The sequence below is a fragment of the Macrobrachium rosenbergii genome, chromosome 8 (genome assembly GCF_040412425.1).
Source record: "Macrobrachium rosenbergii isolate ZJJX-2024 chromosome 8, ASM4041242v1, whole genome shotgun sequence".
Classification (NCBI taxonomy): Eukaryota; Metazoa; Arthropoda; class Malacostraca; order Decapoda; family Palaemonidae; genus Macrobrachium; species Macrobrachium rosenbergii.
Window position 1 is genome coordinate 56,404,857 of NC_089748.1, and position 16,241 is coordinate 56,421,097.

General features: G+C 37.0%; 1 protein-coding gene across 2 annotated transcripts in view; it reads left to right on the plus strand.

The window, feature by feature from the left end:
* Positions 1–16,241, plus strand: part of LOC136840894 (low affinity immunoglobulin epsilon Fc receptor-like) — an 87,538-nt gene that overhangs the window by 25,887 nt on the left and 45,410 nt on the right. For both annotated transcript variants that reach the window (XM_067107852.1, XM_067107853.1), the window contains one exon: positions 4,048–4,547. In XM_067107852.1, coding sequence (XP_066963953.1) covers positions 4,167–4,547 — 381 coding nt within the window. In that variant the 5' untranslated portion in view covers positions 4,048–4,166. The remainder of the gene's footprint in view (positions 1–4,047; positions 4,548–16,241) is intronic.

A 16,241-nucleotide genomic window follows, 5' to 3' on the forward strand; every position in this document is an offset into this window, starting at 1 on the left:
AATTAATTTCATGCAAAACGCCTGAAAAGAATAAAGCATAAAAATACAAAATCTGCCTATGATAAGAGACCTCTTCTCTTCCGACTTAGTAATATATATCAAAGTAATTATGTCGTGCAAAGTCTGAGTATAAGGATATGTTTCAAAAACATGTAAGTAAGAACTAATCAACAACAGCTTATGACACGTGATTCAAACTGTATTTGCCAGCTCAGTTCAAATAAAAACTGGAAAAGCCCTCGAGAAACAATATCGTCTTAGCCTCCTTTCTCTCTCTCTCTCTCTCTCTCTCTCTCCACACGATCCGAAATTTCAGAGCGCTCACAAACGTGAATGGACTGTATCTTTCAGTTTAGTACAAAAATACAGATAAAAAAACTGGAAAATCACTCGAGAAACAATATCTTCTTAGCCTCGTCTCTCTCTCTCTCTCTCTCTCTCTCTCTCTCTCTCTCTCTACCCCCATACGATCCGAAATTTAAGAGCGCTTACACACAAGAATCGACCGTATCTGTCAGTTTAGAACAAAAGTACAAAATTACACTGGAAAATCAATGGAGAAACAATATCGACTTAGCCTCTCCTCTCTTCTCTCTCTCCACCCCACTTTCTCTCTCTCTCTCTCCACACCCCAATAACAATAATGAACCGATATTTCAGAGCATTATATCGATTCTATCCGACATATAAAAGAAGTATTTACGTGGGGCACTTTTCCGTCCCTCGAAGGCGAGACGGAACACCCACCCGATACGACAATCGGATGAAGCGGCCGCCTCCCGTAGGTGGTGAGGAGCTGTCAACCATTATAATCCGGCACACTTGGGGAACGCGTGGTCCCAGAGCCCTCTGGCTGGCTCCACAAAATTCTTTTCCGTCCTCTCGATTCCCTCATTTGATTTGATCCTCTTCCGATCTTTTTCTGGGAGAGCTGTTTCACGTTATTTTCTTATGTGTTGAAGGTCATTTCTCTTTCCGCACTAAATTCAGATATTCAGCGGTTTTGAAATACATGGTTTTCTACACACACACACACATGTATATATTATATGTGTGTGTGTATGTATATGTGTATATGTATATATATACATATGTACATATATATATATATATACATACATACATATTATATATATATATATATATATATATATATATATATATATATATATTATATATATATATATATAAAATATATATATATATATATATATATATATATATATATATATATATATATATATATATATATATATATATATATATATATAATCTCAATAGAAAGTTTAGGTCAAGGGGGTTCAACTCTAATTACAAAACTGTCATAAGTAATGAGCAATTAATTAAAGAGACCACCACACAGGGGACTAACTATTTTTGGCAAAAGTAGGTGTTGCCACAACAAGAACACTAGCTAGTTTAAACACGTACAAATCTGACTTTATTTAGATGCAAGAATGGTTGTTCTGTAAATGCCGTGGCAAATGATGTTTGTACCACTATTTTACTATTTCTACTGCTTCCAATACTAACTCCTTCTATCATTCTACGTTTACATTCGAATCTAAGAGATAAAGTGTTCAGAAGCTTGTGGGTGTGTGTGTGTGTGTTTTTTATCTGCTTCAACCTGCAATTATTCTAAGCAACTCTGTCAAAAGGAAACTTGAAACAGCACAAAATGCCTACACACACACACACACACACACACGCAGGGAGAGGATAGGGGATTTTAGACCTCCCTAAAAAGTTTGGACTGAGAAAATAAATTCGATGAAAAGAACTATTTGAAAATCCATACAGACATTGCAACAACACATGTCACAGATACAGGGAAAACTAGAAAAAAAAAATCAATAAAAAAGGCAGCTAAAACCAAACAGCATTAAATCGGAAACAGGAAAGAAGCGATTGTCGCCCTATCATAACCCGGCTCTGAGTGATTAACAGAACGCTGGCTCTGTTCTTTGTTTAGCCATTAAGAGCGTTGAAAGTGATACTCATCGCGCGATTATATCTATCGAACTTGTACAAGGGCTGTCAGTTCCACCCACGCAGTGACCTACTTGCCGCTCCAGGAAGCTGTCAGAAACAAGTAAGAATCCTCAGGTCTTTGGACTCGAACCGGCATATAAAAAGAGCCAAGAGGTTCCGCATGTGATTTCTGATAAAATCAGCAATAATTTAACAATAAATATTACTGTACTTATTAACATGAATAAAACAATATGCCCTCTGACGCTCCGTCACGTATGCAGCTCAAGAGAATTTCAAATCCATCCCAAAATGGTCCCCGTGGGTCACTCAGTTCTGCGCATTTTAGTAATTGGCTTACTGCCAAAAGAGGTCGATGTTATCAGAAACATAATTGATAACACCAGTTCTTCTTCTTCTTCTTCGTAAGAATGAGCCAAGTGAATGAACCAGTCTAATTAAAGCCGCGATTCTTGTTTTCACTGACAATCTGTGATAGCATCTCACCCACACGCTTCTCCTCCTCATCATTTCTCTCTCTCTCTCTCTCTCCGAGTTGACTTAGTGAAAGGAAATTACTCAATACAAGGTCAGCAGGCAAAGGATATGAAACGGGAGTTGTTTTCATTCACTGCACCCTGCACTGATTGGACTTAGTGATTCTACGGTGGTTCTTATGAAAAAAAGTGATACCTTCACGGTAGGTATTTCTGAAAGGTGGGCTCGTACATTCTCCCTATTTACTCCAACTATAGAGTCTTTGATCTTCTAGCATTTTCAGGATGAAAAATTGTCTCCAATACTCTTAGACATATTCTTGAACACACGATTAGAAAGACGAATTACCAAAGGAAACGTTACGTGAACTCATGACTTTCGAGAAATTGTTCTGAGAAACAGATATAGAGTCAAAAACATAAACTGTTCTTTAACGCTTCTCAGTTGCAAAGGCACAGAAGATTTAGCATTCATGTAACTAAACCCAACGTTGCGCCACTGTGTATCGTATTAGAAAGCCCTGTCATCACATGAAAATAAAACATAAGAAAAATTAATAAATTTCTGGGTGTTTTCAATTAAGCCACCAAAGCACACATACAAAATTACAGGCACAAACCTAATCACACTACATTCCATTTTTATAGGCTCAAATTTTACCTAAAATGTCAAGAGCAAGTAGAATTGCACAATAATTGCTCTTGCTATAAAAAGCTAAACATTTCATGTTATTATTATTATTATTATTATTATTATTATTATTATTATTATTATTATTATTATTATTATTACTAGCTTTGTTGTTGTACCTATAAGGATTTTATAAAAAATCTATATTTTTTCCTAATAGTAATCCTTTCCCCCCGGGTGGGATTACTGGTTAATTTAATACTCTCAGATTTATTCTAATTAATTTACGCTTCCACTTAACTGTGTCAACTAAAGGTATACGAGTGTCCGCTCATCCCTAAGCATGACAAGCAAATTTAAACAAGATGTCTGTCGTACCTAAGTTAGAATGATTTATAAAAAAAAGCTACAAAAACTCCTTTTTATGAAAATGCAAGTGAATATCACAGTCCACTGGAATCAGATGGAAAATGAGCTCTTTCCATTATAAACAGGCAAAAAATGCGCCGAAGTTTCTAAGGCGCAATCGAGTTTTCTGTACATCGTATAATCAAGGCCACCGAAAATAGACCTGTCTTTCGGTGGTCTCGGTATAATGCCGTGGCGAGCCGCGGCCCATGAAACTTTTAACCACGGCCCGGTAGTGGCCTGGCTTATATGGCCTAGATGCACGATTATGGCTAACTTTAACCTTAATAAGGGCTGAAAATACTGAGGTTACATGGGAGCACCGGCAGTGTTTGATGATTGAGGTGGATCATCAACATACCAATTTGCAGCCCTCAGCCTCAGTAGATTTTAAGGCCTGAGGGCGGACAGAAAAGTGCAGACAGAAAAAGTGACGGACGGACAGACAAAGTTGGCACAATAGTTTTCTTTCAGAAAATTAACACCATTACTCAGAAGCTTACCAGTTTTCCTAATAATCTTTCTTTCTATTCCTTACAGGACTGTGCCAACTCACTCGACCATTTCCAGAAATTAATCCAAACTCAGCGTAACTTGGAAAAGCATAATATAAAAAAAGAAAATTCATAACGAACTTCCATCGACATTAATCACTAAACATGAGGGCAACAACGAAGTGTCTTTGCACATGCGCGATAACGCTAGCCATGGTGTGCGCCGTGACGTCAGCCGTCGCGCAAAAGAACCTGCCCAGACCACTGCCTGGCAGTGACGTCATCAGGAACAGTGCCGTCCTAAACGAAGGCAAACGTTACGGCAGCTCCGTGCGGAACGACGTGAGGCGGTACGACTCCGTGCCCTCGATGCACGTGTCCGACGGGCACCGTCTGATCACGCGCGCCCTCTGGAGGATATTCGACGCCCTCATGCAGAAGAAGGATCACTCGGCGTTGTACAGCAGGATGACCTTCGTGGAGGAGGCCCTCAAGAAGATGATCTCAGTCGACTCTCAACTCGAGGATGAGATCGACAAGCTGAAGGTGAGTTGACTGAAGTTGACGAAAGATAGCTTAATATTCTATATTTTTCAAGTTTCAGAAAACTGTTGACGCATCAGATTAATAAATCAATAAATATGACAATAATTAGAAACCAGGAGGATGGAGTAATATTTGTTATTACGGATGATGGAAGAATGGAAGTAGGTGATTCGTAGAATGCGAGAAAAGGTGAATCAAGTAAGGTAGCAAGGTTTGTAAAAGGAGACTAGGAAGGGACTTGGACTGCCAATGAAAGCCAATGTGTTGTTGCTGAATGTGAATAAAAGAAAAGATGTGGAATCTGCTGAGATGATCAGTTTACGTAGTTTGTGGGGTGGGGCAGGTAATAAAAAATGCAGACGTAGTAAAATGGTTGGCATAGTTAAAGGTATGGATCAGAGTGTTTTGAGATGGTTTGGTCATGTGGAAAGAATGGGGAACGATCGACAGGTGAAAAGACTGTTTAATTCAGAAGTGTTGGAAGTGGGGAGCAGAGGAGGTAGACAGTGTTGGATGGCTGGCATGAATAAGATTTTGGGGAGGAAGAGTATTATTATCTAGGAAGCGGGACGATAATACATGTAAGATGGAGGTGAACAGCACAATGTGCGTAAGAGGATTCGACGAGATACTGAGAAGCCATGTGTGTGGGTGCATATCAAAGTTGATACTGTGGAAGTTTTTAGCACGAATGTTCATCCACAATTTTGAACTCAAAGCATGACTGCGACAACGACTATTTTGCACATTTTTGTTCTGAACCCATTCCTTGTTAGAGGGAACTGCTCAGTGCTATGAAAAATACTGTATATGTAAAAGAAATGCACAGATATGTATATAAATTGTAAAAAAAGAAATACCTACATATTTAACAAATGACACCTTCAGAAAGTCGTAGGATACAGGTAAAGGGCACTAATAGAATTTCCAAATTGAAATAGAACTTAGGAAGTTGGATTCATTCCGACCATGGTCCGCATCATGAATGCCAGCGTTGGGAAAATGTAAACCAGCACTATGATCTTTTCTAAGATAAAGAGGCCGGAGACCTACGGACATTGGGACGGCATAACAGTTTTCACCTAAGAGTCAAACAAAAGTTTTGAGGAATGAAATACTAATGCTACCACATCAGTAGATAGAAGCTTTATGGACAATATACAGTAGGTTTCAGGTCGTAAAGTGAAACATATTTTTAAGTGCTGTGACAAAGAAAAATTAAGGTCAAATATAACAAATTTTCATCAGATATATAGAATAATTAAAAGCCCTGCTAATTACGGAAAAGTAAATCTCAGAGTGGGCGTCCTTAGCAAGGTAGACTAAAGAATAAAGCCTTTTTAATTTTGCTGGAGTTTCAGAATCATGATCCACTTATTGACCCTTTCCAGATCTTGGCTTTGGGTAACAGAAACTTCATTATTTTCTCGTTTGCGTGGGGATATAACTGCAAAAAAAAAGCATTATAAACATGCTTTATGCTTTACTGTCTTATTTTCTAAGCCCACCACATTACGAGTGGAAAAACTGAAAATAAAGGCCCAACAGCACTGCCCTGTGGAACGCCAGACAAAATAAGTCTGAACTTGCTAAAAACATCAACGATAACTCTTGATTTCAGATTACTCAAAAACCAGCCAATAAGGTCAAGAACATAGCCTCCTACACCCAAGTTTACATTAAAGCTTAATGGTCCACCAAATCAAAACAAGCACTAAAATCAATTTGCTCAAGTCCAGACTCATATCCATTGTCAAGGTTGTCTTCGATTAACTAGTCAGATCAAACTTGGCATCTCAAGTACCTTTAAGCACAGTGACTATCAGGAAGCAAGTGAAAAGGTTCAAGTTACCTATGTGTATAAAGATGAACTTTTCTGCAACCTTGGACAGCTCTAAGTTCCTCGTTGGACGAGTCGGTACAGTTCTTGGCTAGCACTCTGCTAGGATCGAGTTCGAGTCTCCGGCCGGCCAATGAAGAATTAGAGGAATTTATTTCTGGTGATAGAAATTCAGTTCACGGTATAATGTGGTTCGGATTCCACAATAAACTGTAGGCCCCGTTGCTGGGTAACCAATTGGTTCTTAGCCACGTAAAATAAGTCTAATCCTCCCTATGAGAGCTGTTAATCAGCTCAGTGGTCTGGTTAAACGAAAGGTATACTTAACTTTTGGACAGCTCTAGATGTATGGAGAGTGGCCCAAAATTGCTGCCGTCAGCACTTTACCATTTGAGAAAGGCAGAGTATCGCGTAATTTTGGCTTATTTGGACAATTACTACCTATAAAACAAAAACGATAAACTGCACGAAGTTGAGGTGAAAAGACCCTAGATAACTATTGAAAAACATTTCTGAAAAAACCTAAGTGGGTTTTCTAGCATATGTTTTATGGCCCTTGAAAGAGAAGCAAACTAAGTGGAAAGTCCGGATGACAGGAATAAGGAAGAAGAAAAGTCTACATAAGCCGTGTGAGCCTCAAACAACCAATAAAGTAGCTCTAGATCCGAATATAGAGGACTTTTATCTTGGTGACCAAAGATGAGGCTGGATTATTTTCAAATTCAATTTTTCGTATATAATTTCTCTCATTTATATATTGTATCTTATTCAGGAAAGTTCTGCTTCATCTGGATGCCATTTTGTCACTACACACTGAACTCGGTTTTTTATGACAATATGCCTTACTACTTCTTTCTTTTAACGTGCTTGTTTTCCCATTTTGTATGAGGTAAGCACGATGCCTTCTTTTGAAGGACATGAGTTACTAAACAAAAGTTCATAATTAATCCAAATTTTCTTTCCATAAATAAAACCTTCTCATTTCACCTCATCTTATAACACCTGAATTCTTTCGTTCTTTCTTTGACCAGTTCTTTGGTCCCGCGTCACCTTTCCAAGAATCCACCTCTCTTCCTTAATCCCCTTTTGGACCCACTTATGCAACGACCGGCGACACCCAATCTCTAATCTTACCTGTCATTTATCCCGCGTTCAAGGAGGGTCCAGCCATTTATATCATTATCCAGGCCACTCATCCCCGGCTTCGCCCTCGTACTTGAATCTGTCAGGATATGGAGTGTGTGCGTATCCATCAAACGCCCTCTCCACCCAATCTCGGGTCCCTTCTCGACCGAAAAGACTGCAGACTTGCTGCAGAAGCGCCTGCCTCGGGAGGTCTCTGGCATGGCTTGGCAACGAAGTAAGCAGTGAAATCGAAAAGGATGTTGTTTGCCAGAGGAAACTGTAAGATTTACTAATATGAATGCAATAAGAAAATGTAATGATGAAAAGTCGATAATAAGCTGCTAGATGAATCTAATCCGACAAGCACAAAGCATCAGATAGGCTACATGACAGGAGAAAGAAGCTCCTAACGAGCTGATAAAAACAACTTTGAATGATTTAAACCACAAAATAATTATTGTTCCTTTCGTGAAGCTGTTAGGTAATTCATAATAATAACTCAGAGAAAACTGATGGGTACCCGTAGAAAATCTTTTCTTCTGAAAGCTGGAAGTATAGGAAGTTGTTCTGACAACAGAAAAATAATAGAAAACTCCAGTTCCTTTTCGGTTGTGGAAAAAATAAACGAACAATTTACTTAAATTGCACCTCCAAGTGACGTCACTGGGTTACTTAATGATAATTAGCCGGACAGAGAGAAGGCTGTTCCGAACTGTTTTTGAAACTTGAGTTCCCGTTACACAGGGGTTTAAGTTGACATTCTTCGCGTGATAAGATAAATGGAAACAAGTGGTTAATGTTACAACGTGACAAGAAGGAATATGTATATTGCTGCCGCGTCCAACGAGTCTGAAAGTTTCATTAACGTGCCCAAGCAACCTACCGTTAGAGAATCGGAGGCATCGCTGATCCCTAGCTTGCCAGAGCACAACGACGAAAACTTTAGACTCGCTGTCTGCGGCTACTGTAAGCGCTAGTTCTTAGTACGCAAGTATTAAGGGCACTAATCCCTGTTGCTGCAGAATCTTACTCTGTCAAATTTGATAACCTGTTGCATGACATGACAACAACAAACATTACTTAAATACAAAGCTGACAATCTGCACAGTTCATTAAATGAACATCTGACCATCCACATCATTAAGTGGACTCAAAACCACAATCTCAATCAGCAATTATGGCAGTCTCGTTAAATACCAGAAAACAATATCCTATGCCAAATCGTTGTTCAACTGCCGAAAATCGTATACAGTAATGTTTTTTCCATTATTCCCAGAAAACAAAAACAGTCTTTCATTCAAAACGTGTAAAAATGACGGACAGGTGTATCTCCCTTCTGTGACGAGGTCAAGGTTTTTATTCTTTAGTTTCATTTCCTTTTTTGACTTTAGCCTTAGACCCGACCCTTTGACTTTCGAATTTTAGGATATAGCCGCAGAGGTCTTGAAAGGCCAATTCAGAGTGCCATCCAAACCCAGTCACCATACCGTTCACCTTCCCGATAGAAACGAGCAGCTATTTCAGTGAGCGACTCAAGGCAACTGCCAACTGAGAAGACGTTCTGGCTTGGCTTCAACATCTCCTCCAGAGGTTATCATCCCCTCTTATCGACTTCCTAACAACATCAGTCTCTTCCCGACCTCCAAGGCAGCTCGTATAAGCTTCCGATGCGTGGTCGTGCCAAAGTGAAGTAATCCGATCAATCAAGTTATTCGTTCCAAGTCAAACATGTCTTCAGGAACAGATAAGGGCCACTTCTCCCTTCTCACACAAATCGGAGGTCGCGTTCAACAAGCTCGAGGGGATAAAAGCGCTTTTCATGAGGCCACGTTCAACTCTGTTTCTCATATGTTGTATTCGTTTTACTGCAATGATTGTCTCTTCTTGTTTCTTGTCATGTCTACTACATTTCTCTGCAGTTAAAAGATTGCAAATGTCCAAACTCGTGCAAGGTTGCGTTCTACATGCTACATCAATATTTACTGCCTTGCAATTATCCATAAAACAAGAAAATAGAAATTTCTTTTAATTAACTTTACATAACGTCTTCGTTCTAATTTGCTTTAAGAATGGAAAATTGGAAACATACACATACAGTACTGGCAGAATTATCCGCAGACGTCATTTCTGAATGCCCAGTCGTCTGCAACAAACCCCAAGTTCCACATCTCATGCTTCTTATTATCATTTATAAGCCCGGGGTAAAGTAAATATCAAAGGGAACCACAATTATCGGACCTCTTGCATGGCGGGATCCAGTTGCAGCAGCAAGCAGAGAATATAAACATCATGACGAGAGATAAATACACACACACAAAGAAACAAACACACGCAAGCACATACACACACGCACACGCATGCACGCACACACACACAAAGACACAAACAAACACACATATATATGTATATACATATGTGTATATGTGTATAAAAGATATATATAAATATATATATATATATATATATATATATATATGTATGTATATATAATATATATATATATATATATATATATATATATATATACTGTATATATCATATAATATATATATATATATATATATATATATATATATATATATATATATATATATATATAATATATGTATATATATATACTACTATACATATGAGATACAGAGAGAGAGAGAGAGAGAGAGAGAGAGAGAGAGAGAGAGAGAGAGAGAGAGAGAGAGAGAGAAACTAGCATAAGTCTTCAGACCGACTGAGAGAGGAAACTGCAACAAGAACAAACCAATCCCACCTGAAAAGTGGGGCAGATCCTTATCACAGACTTTACGTAATAATAATAATGATAATAGTAATAATAATAATAGTAATGAATCGCAGATCATCTGATCCTCGTTATAACGCCTCTCGTACGAAACCCCTCACATCAACATGCATGAGCAAACATCTCGTAAAACTCTAAAGGTCAAAATACATAAATACTGCGGTCTAGATACGAAGAAATCCAACACCCCCTAAAAAATTTATAATAAAACCATGGATGTCAGACAGAATTAACAATTAATGAAGTAGCAAATAAAGATAGAATTTACTTGATCCTTATTTATTTCGTAATTTATTCGTACTGCAAATCCTAATATAAATAATATCTAAGATGTCGACTGGTAACTTTTGAAATCAGTCAATAAAAGTTTTTTTGAAATTTCAAACGACACGATTCGATTTCGCGCCAAAATCTCGATTTGACAAGACCCAAGATCGCCAGTCAAACGCACGATAACTTCATCACATATAGCAAGATAATGTCAACATTTTTTCTAGCCACAGTTTTCTATTTTTCAGTTTTTCACAGACTTCTGATTACCAACGAATTACTTATTTTTTATTTCAATAAAACCGAGTACGTTTCACCTACTCCAGGTGCCGAAAAGTTAAGTATACCTTAGTTTTACCAGACCACTGAGCTGATTAACAGCTCTCCTAGGGCTGGCTAATGGTGAGGTTTTCATAAGGTGATAAAATGTAACGCTGGTATCTTTTCACGACTAAGTAATGCATTGTCGATTTCATGTTTTTTTTCTAGGGTTTGGGGGGGGGGAGATCTGGCATTTTGACGTATTAAAAAAAGCTAAAATGGAAAAATAGTATATAAAATACAATGAAAAGAGGTATATAAAATACAATAAAAAGAGCATACGTATGAAAACTTACAGACTAGTGAGGCAAACTGCTTCAATGTCCGATATTTCACGTGAGAAGAAAGAGGCGGTTGGTGACCAACTTGACTGAAACGACTGAAACCACAAAATTTTAGGCAAGAGCTGATTAATAAGCAACAGACTGGCACTCAAAAATAATTTTACAGTAAATAATTGCAATCATATTTAGGGATTTTAAATTTTTATTAACAGTTTTGATATTCCAGATAATTATCTTCCGAAATCTACAATTTTACAAAGATTTTCATCCATAACTGTAATGTTGGAATCGAATTAAACCCAGTAATTCTAATCTTTGTGGGAAGCATTCTAGTCTTCAAAAGCAACCTCTGAATAAAACGTTGATTAATCATTTTTCCCCTGCCTCTTTTAATATCAAAATGACCTCGAAAAATGGGAAAATTAATGTAACATAAAAAGTTAAAAAAAAAAATATTTCAATTTGAATATAATATTTTTGGGAGTTATGCAGTCTTTTTGACGACTGATTTTAAATTAATGTTTACAAGCCTGACACTAAGCGCATTATCTAATTTAGCAAAAGCAAAATTAAAATGAACGAAAATAACATCCATGACCCAAACAAACTATAAAATTGTAATTCCACACCACAAAACCTGGGCAGTTAACGATCTGTTTCTACATCTCGTGAAAGAAAACCATTAATCCTCTACAACACATAAACTGGGGCAAGAAAGGAAAAACGCTGACCTTATTTCACGTCCTATCACAACAACGATCTCATCCTTTACCAAGTTCAGGCTAGGCACAGGGTCAGTGGGTCGGGACACGCAAGGATTGTGAAACGGCAGCTGGGAGGTGTCTTCCCAGCCGCAGACATGATGCAGGAGCGGCGCATAATACCTCGAGCGCGTTTACGGCTCGACTTTATGTGACATTTACGGTCGGTCGCCCCGCTATATTTGTTTACACTTGACAGTTTTATCTCGGTCAAAAGTCAGGCTTTTTGAAGATCAAGTGTGCTTTGCGCGTTTATTGGTATAAATTTTAGTGCGTCTGCATTTCGAAATAAGGACAGACAGCGGGACAACTGGGTGTATTTGTAATCGCGCGGGAGATGACTGGACGACTGTCACGCAATAAAATATTTTCCTAGAATGTGAACTTGACATTTCCGACAACAAAAGGCTTTTCGTTAAAGAGATTCTCTTTTTAGAAATCTTCCTTGGAGTAACTCAAGTCCTAAACTATCGAAATACAAGCTTTTTCTTAAACAATCGTATAAACATACCTCTCTCCCCATAACTGGGAGTAGCTCCAAAGAAAAACGAGATATGTACACATATATAAACATATATAAACATGTGCATTTACATATAATGTGACGCCAGACAGCTGACAGTCAAAGTACTTGATGATAATTTACATCCAAAAGTATTTATATATTATATGAGAACTTGACCTGACGGGGGTTCGAACCAACACCTTTTAAGACTGGTAATAGTGAGTGAATAAGTAGTGACTTAAGAAGAAATATATGAATATGCTGCTTTAAAATGGAAAACTGCAGTACCTGCAAAAATTCCGAAACTGAGATATGCCACTCATTTGGGCCTGTGAAACACCACGCACACAAGTTACTACAGTTTCAGAATGATTCTTCAATGCTTCACGAGCATTTAGGGGGTCCCATTTGCAGTATCTGCAAAACTGTAAAAAGTGCAAGAGAGTCTCACCATTCTTTTCAGTTTTGTATTTTTGCAGATACTGCAGTCTTCATTTTAGTAAGGTAATTGGTTCTTGAATGTTTGTCCAGTTCAGCGTCAACTCATTTCCACCAGAATAACTCTGTAACAGGTGTTTGCCGCAGTCTAGGGGTGTTGGTAAATTTATCACAATTTTTACACATGTCATTATCATAATTTCAAAACTGAGCCACAAATACCCTTTTAATATGGATTCCACTAAACCTAATGGAAATTACATATAAGTGATAATTTCACTCAACCTAATGGAAATTATATATAAGTGATAATTTCACTCAACCTAATGGAAATTATAATGTGAAATTCCATTAATAATGGAATTATATATAAGTGATAATTTTCAACTCAACCAATGGAAATTATAATGAAATTATACCTAATGGAAAACTGTGATAATTTTAATGGAAATATATAAACCTGATGGAAATTATACATAAATGATAATTTCACTAAAACAATGGAAATAATGTTATTTCAACCTAATGGAAATTATACATAAGTGATAATTCTACTAAACCTAATGGAAATTATACATAAGTGATAATTTTACTAAACATAATGGAAATTATACATAAGTGATAATTTCACTAAACTCATGGAAATTATACGTAAGTGATAATTTCACTAAACCTAATGGAAATTATATATGTGATAAACTATCAAACACGCATAACCGCTTGTTACACTCTTAATACTAAGGTATCAGCGGTGGAGATGGGTCAATTTCGAGTTTAAGTAGGCAGCTAGAACTCAACGGAAATATATTGAACAGTCGAAATCACTTCTTAAATATTTCTTGATGGCTGAGTTCATGAAGTCACTGTCTCGAACTTGCCAACCCTAAAAGGCGTGAGATCAGTTCCTGGTCAGGGTAAGTGTGCTTAACATAGATAATCCCCTTCTTGTTAAAGTTATCCCTAGAGAATAAGGAATTCGAAGTTAACAGGCTATTTTCAGCCCAGAAAGCCACTCTCATTTTGCCTGACTACGCCTTATAGGCTACTAGGTGGACGATGAGGTTACCACAGCCTTACGGGTTGTAATAAATAAATAAATAAATAAACAAATAAATAAATATATATATATACACACACACACTCACACACACACACGCACGCGCACGCGCGCGCGTCTCAAGAAAACATCAAGCTACTTGTTACATTAACCTCGAAGGTGCTGTAACAGGGATGAATACATAAAAATCTTTTGTAGTATCAGCTGTTTCATACGCATGCATGCACATAAAAAAACAAACACACACACACATTATATATATATATATATATATATATATATATATATATATATATATATATATATATATATGTGTGTGTGTGTGTGTGTGTGTGTGTGTGTGTGTGTGTGTGTGTGTGTGTAAATTTATGTTAAAATTAAAAAAACAATAAAAAAACGAATTGACAAAAAAAAAAAAATAAAAAGAATTCCTCCGGGATTATAAACCTAACCTAAACCATCATTTCATCCCCGAAATTGCTCGTATAAAAGAATCAACGAAGTAACATTATCCGCCTGATTACCCCCGGAATGCGCGTCCAGCTGAATGAGAGAAGCCCTCTGTTGACCAGAGAACCTCGTCGTCGGTGGCGACGTCTTCTGGAGACCGACCGCAGCTCTTAATAAACAAGCCCTGCTCTTTTGTCTGAAGCGGCTCTTTATTTAGCTATGATGGTGCTCTTTTCGAAAGGGATGCACTGGCTGAGTTTCCCTGTGTCTCTCGTCTGAAACGCGCACGGTTGCAATCAGATATGACTTGCCACGTAGGTACAGTATTTTACATTACATATCTCCACATCTATGTCTGTATACACAACACAAATAAATACATACATACATATACTGTATATATGTATATATATAATGTGTATATATATACATACATACATATATATATATGCACATACATATATACAGTATATATACGTGTATATGTGTGTATAATACACACACACATATATATAGGCCTATATATAGTGTCTGTGTGTAATCAGCTGTATGGGAAATACTGGTCCACTCGACCTGGTGCGTCTAAACAGTCCTTTGTTAGATATGCATGAGACGCGCTGGAAAGAACATCCTAATGCCCTTTTCTAGCCTAGTTTCCGAAGGAGATAAGAGAGAAAAATCGAATACGAGTAAAGCTTAACCACGTAGGAAGAGAATTCCAAAGTTTGGCAGAAGGAGGAAAGAAACAAGTCACTCACCGAGCTGCGTAATCCCAGACTTACTGATTTCCACAGCAAATGTAAGATATACGTATACATTATAATATATATATATATATATATATATATATATATATATATATATATATATATATACATACATATATATATATATATATATATATATATATATATATATAAATTACTTTTCCAAATGTAAGTTATTATTACTTACTTTATCACAGCTAAGCATCAATTTAAAAGCTTGGCCATTTAATAATAATAATAATAATAATAAATTACGACATTATACTCTCATATCACACAACTGCACTCCAGCATGAAAACTGAACTTTAAAGAAAAATAGAGTACTTAAACAAAACAGACCGCAATTTGCTGTGATATAAAAATAATTCTCACACTACAGATCTGAAGGAAAAATGCTTTTACATCTTTGGCAGAGGAGGCAACATTAAAAAAAAAAATAAATAAGAGTCTCACCAAAACGCCAACAAACTACTTGAACAAATTGACCTTTTATGAACCAATAAAAAAAAAAAAGAGAACGACCGTGAACGCACCATAAAACAGCAATTCTTGCCTTGGGGAGAAACATTACTCGAGAAACGCCTCCTTTTAAATGTCTACAAGCAAGAGTGAATTCAAGAAAAAGCAATATCGAGATTCTAATAAAATGTCTCCTCGATTCTAAATTGAATAACGAGGGATTCTCCAACTTCTCTCGTCAGATCACGTCACGAGAACGCAGGGCTGGACACGTTGCAAGGCTTGCACATGTCAACCTTCGCAATGGAAGAGAAGTTCGAGCTTGAACTTTATTGCAGTAAAGAAGTAAAAAGCAGATTACGTAGATGGTCCTAAAAGGACTAACCTAAACTAAGTTAAGAGTTTATTCCTAGTTTATTCCTACTTGTATTCATCATAACAGAACTAAGAAATTTTAGAATATTTTTTAAAACAAAAGATACTCAACTAAAAATATTTTTACTAACTTACGAGTACCGGATAGTTTTAGGTCTTTTTATTTCCATACAAATAAGATGAAAATTAAGATTATGCACATTTCGGACGGAAAAATGGGAGCAACTACTCGAAAATACCTAAAATG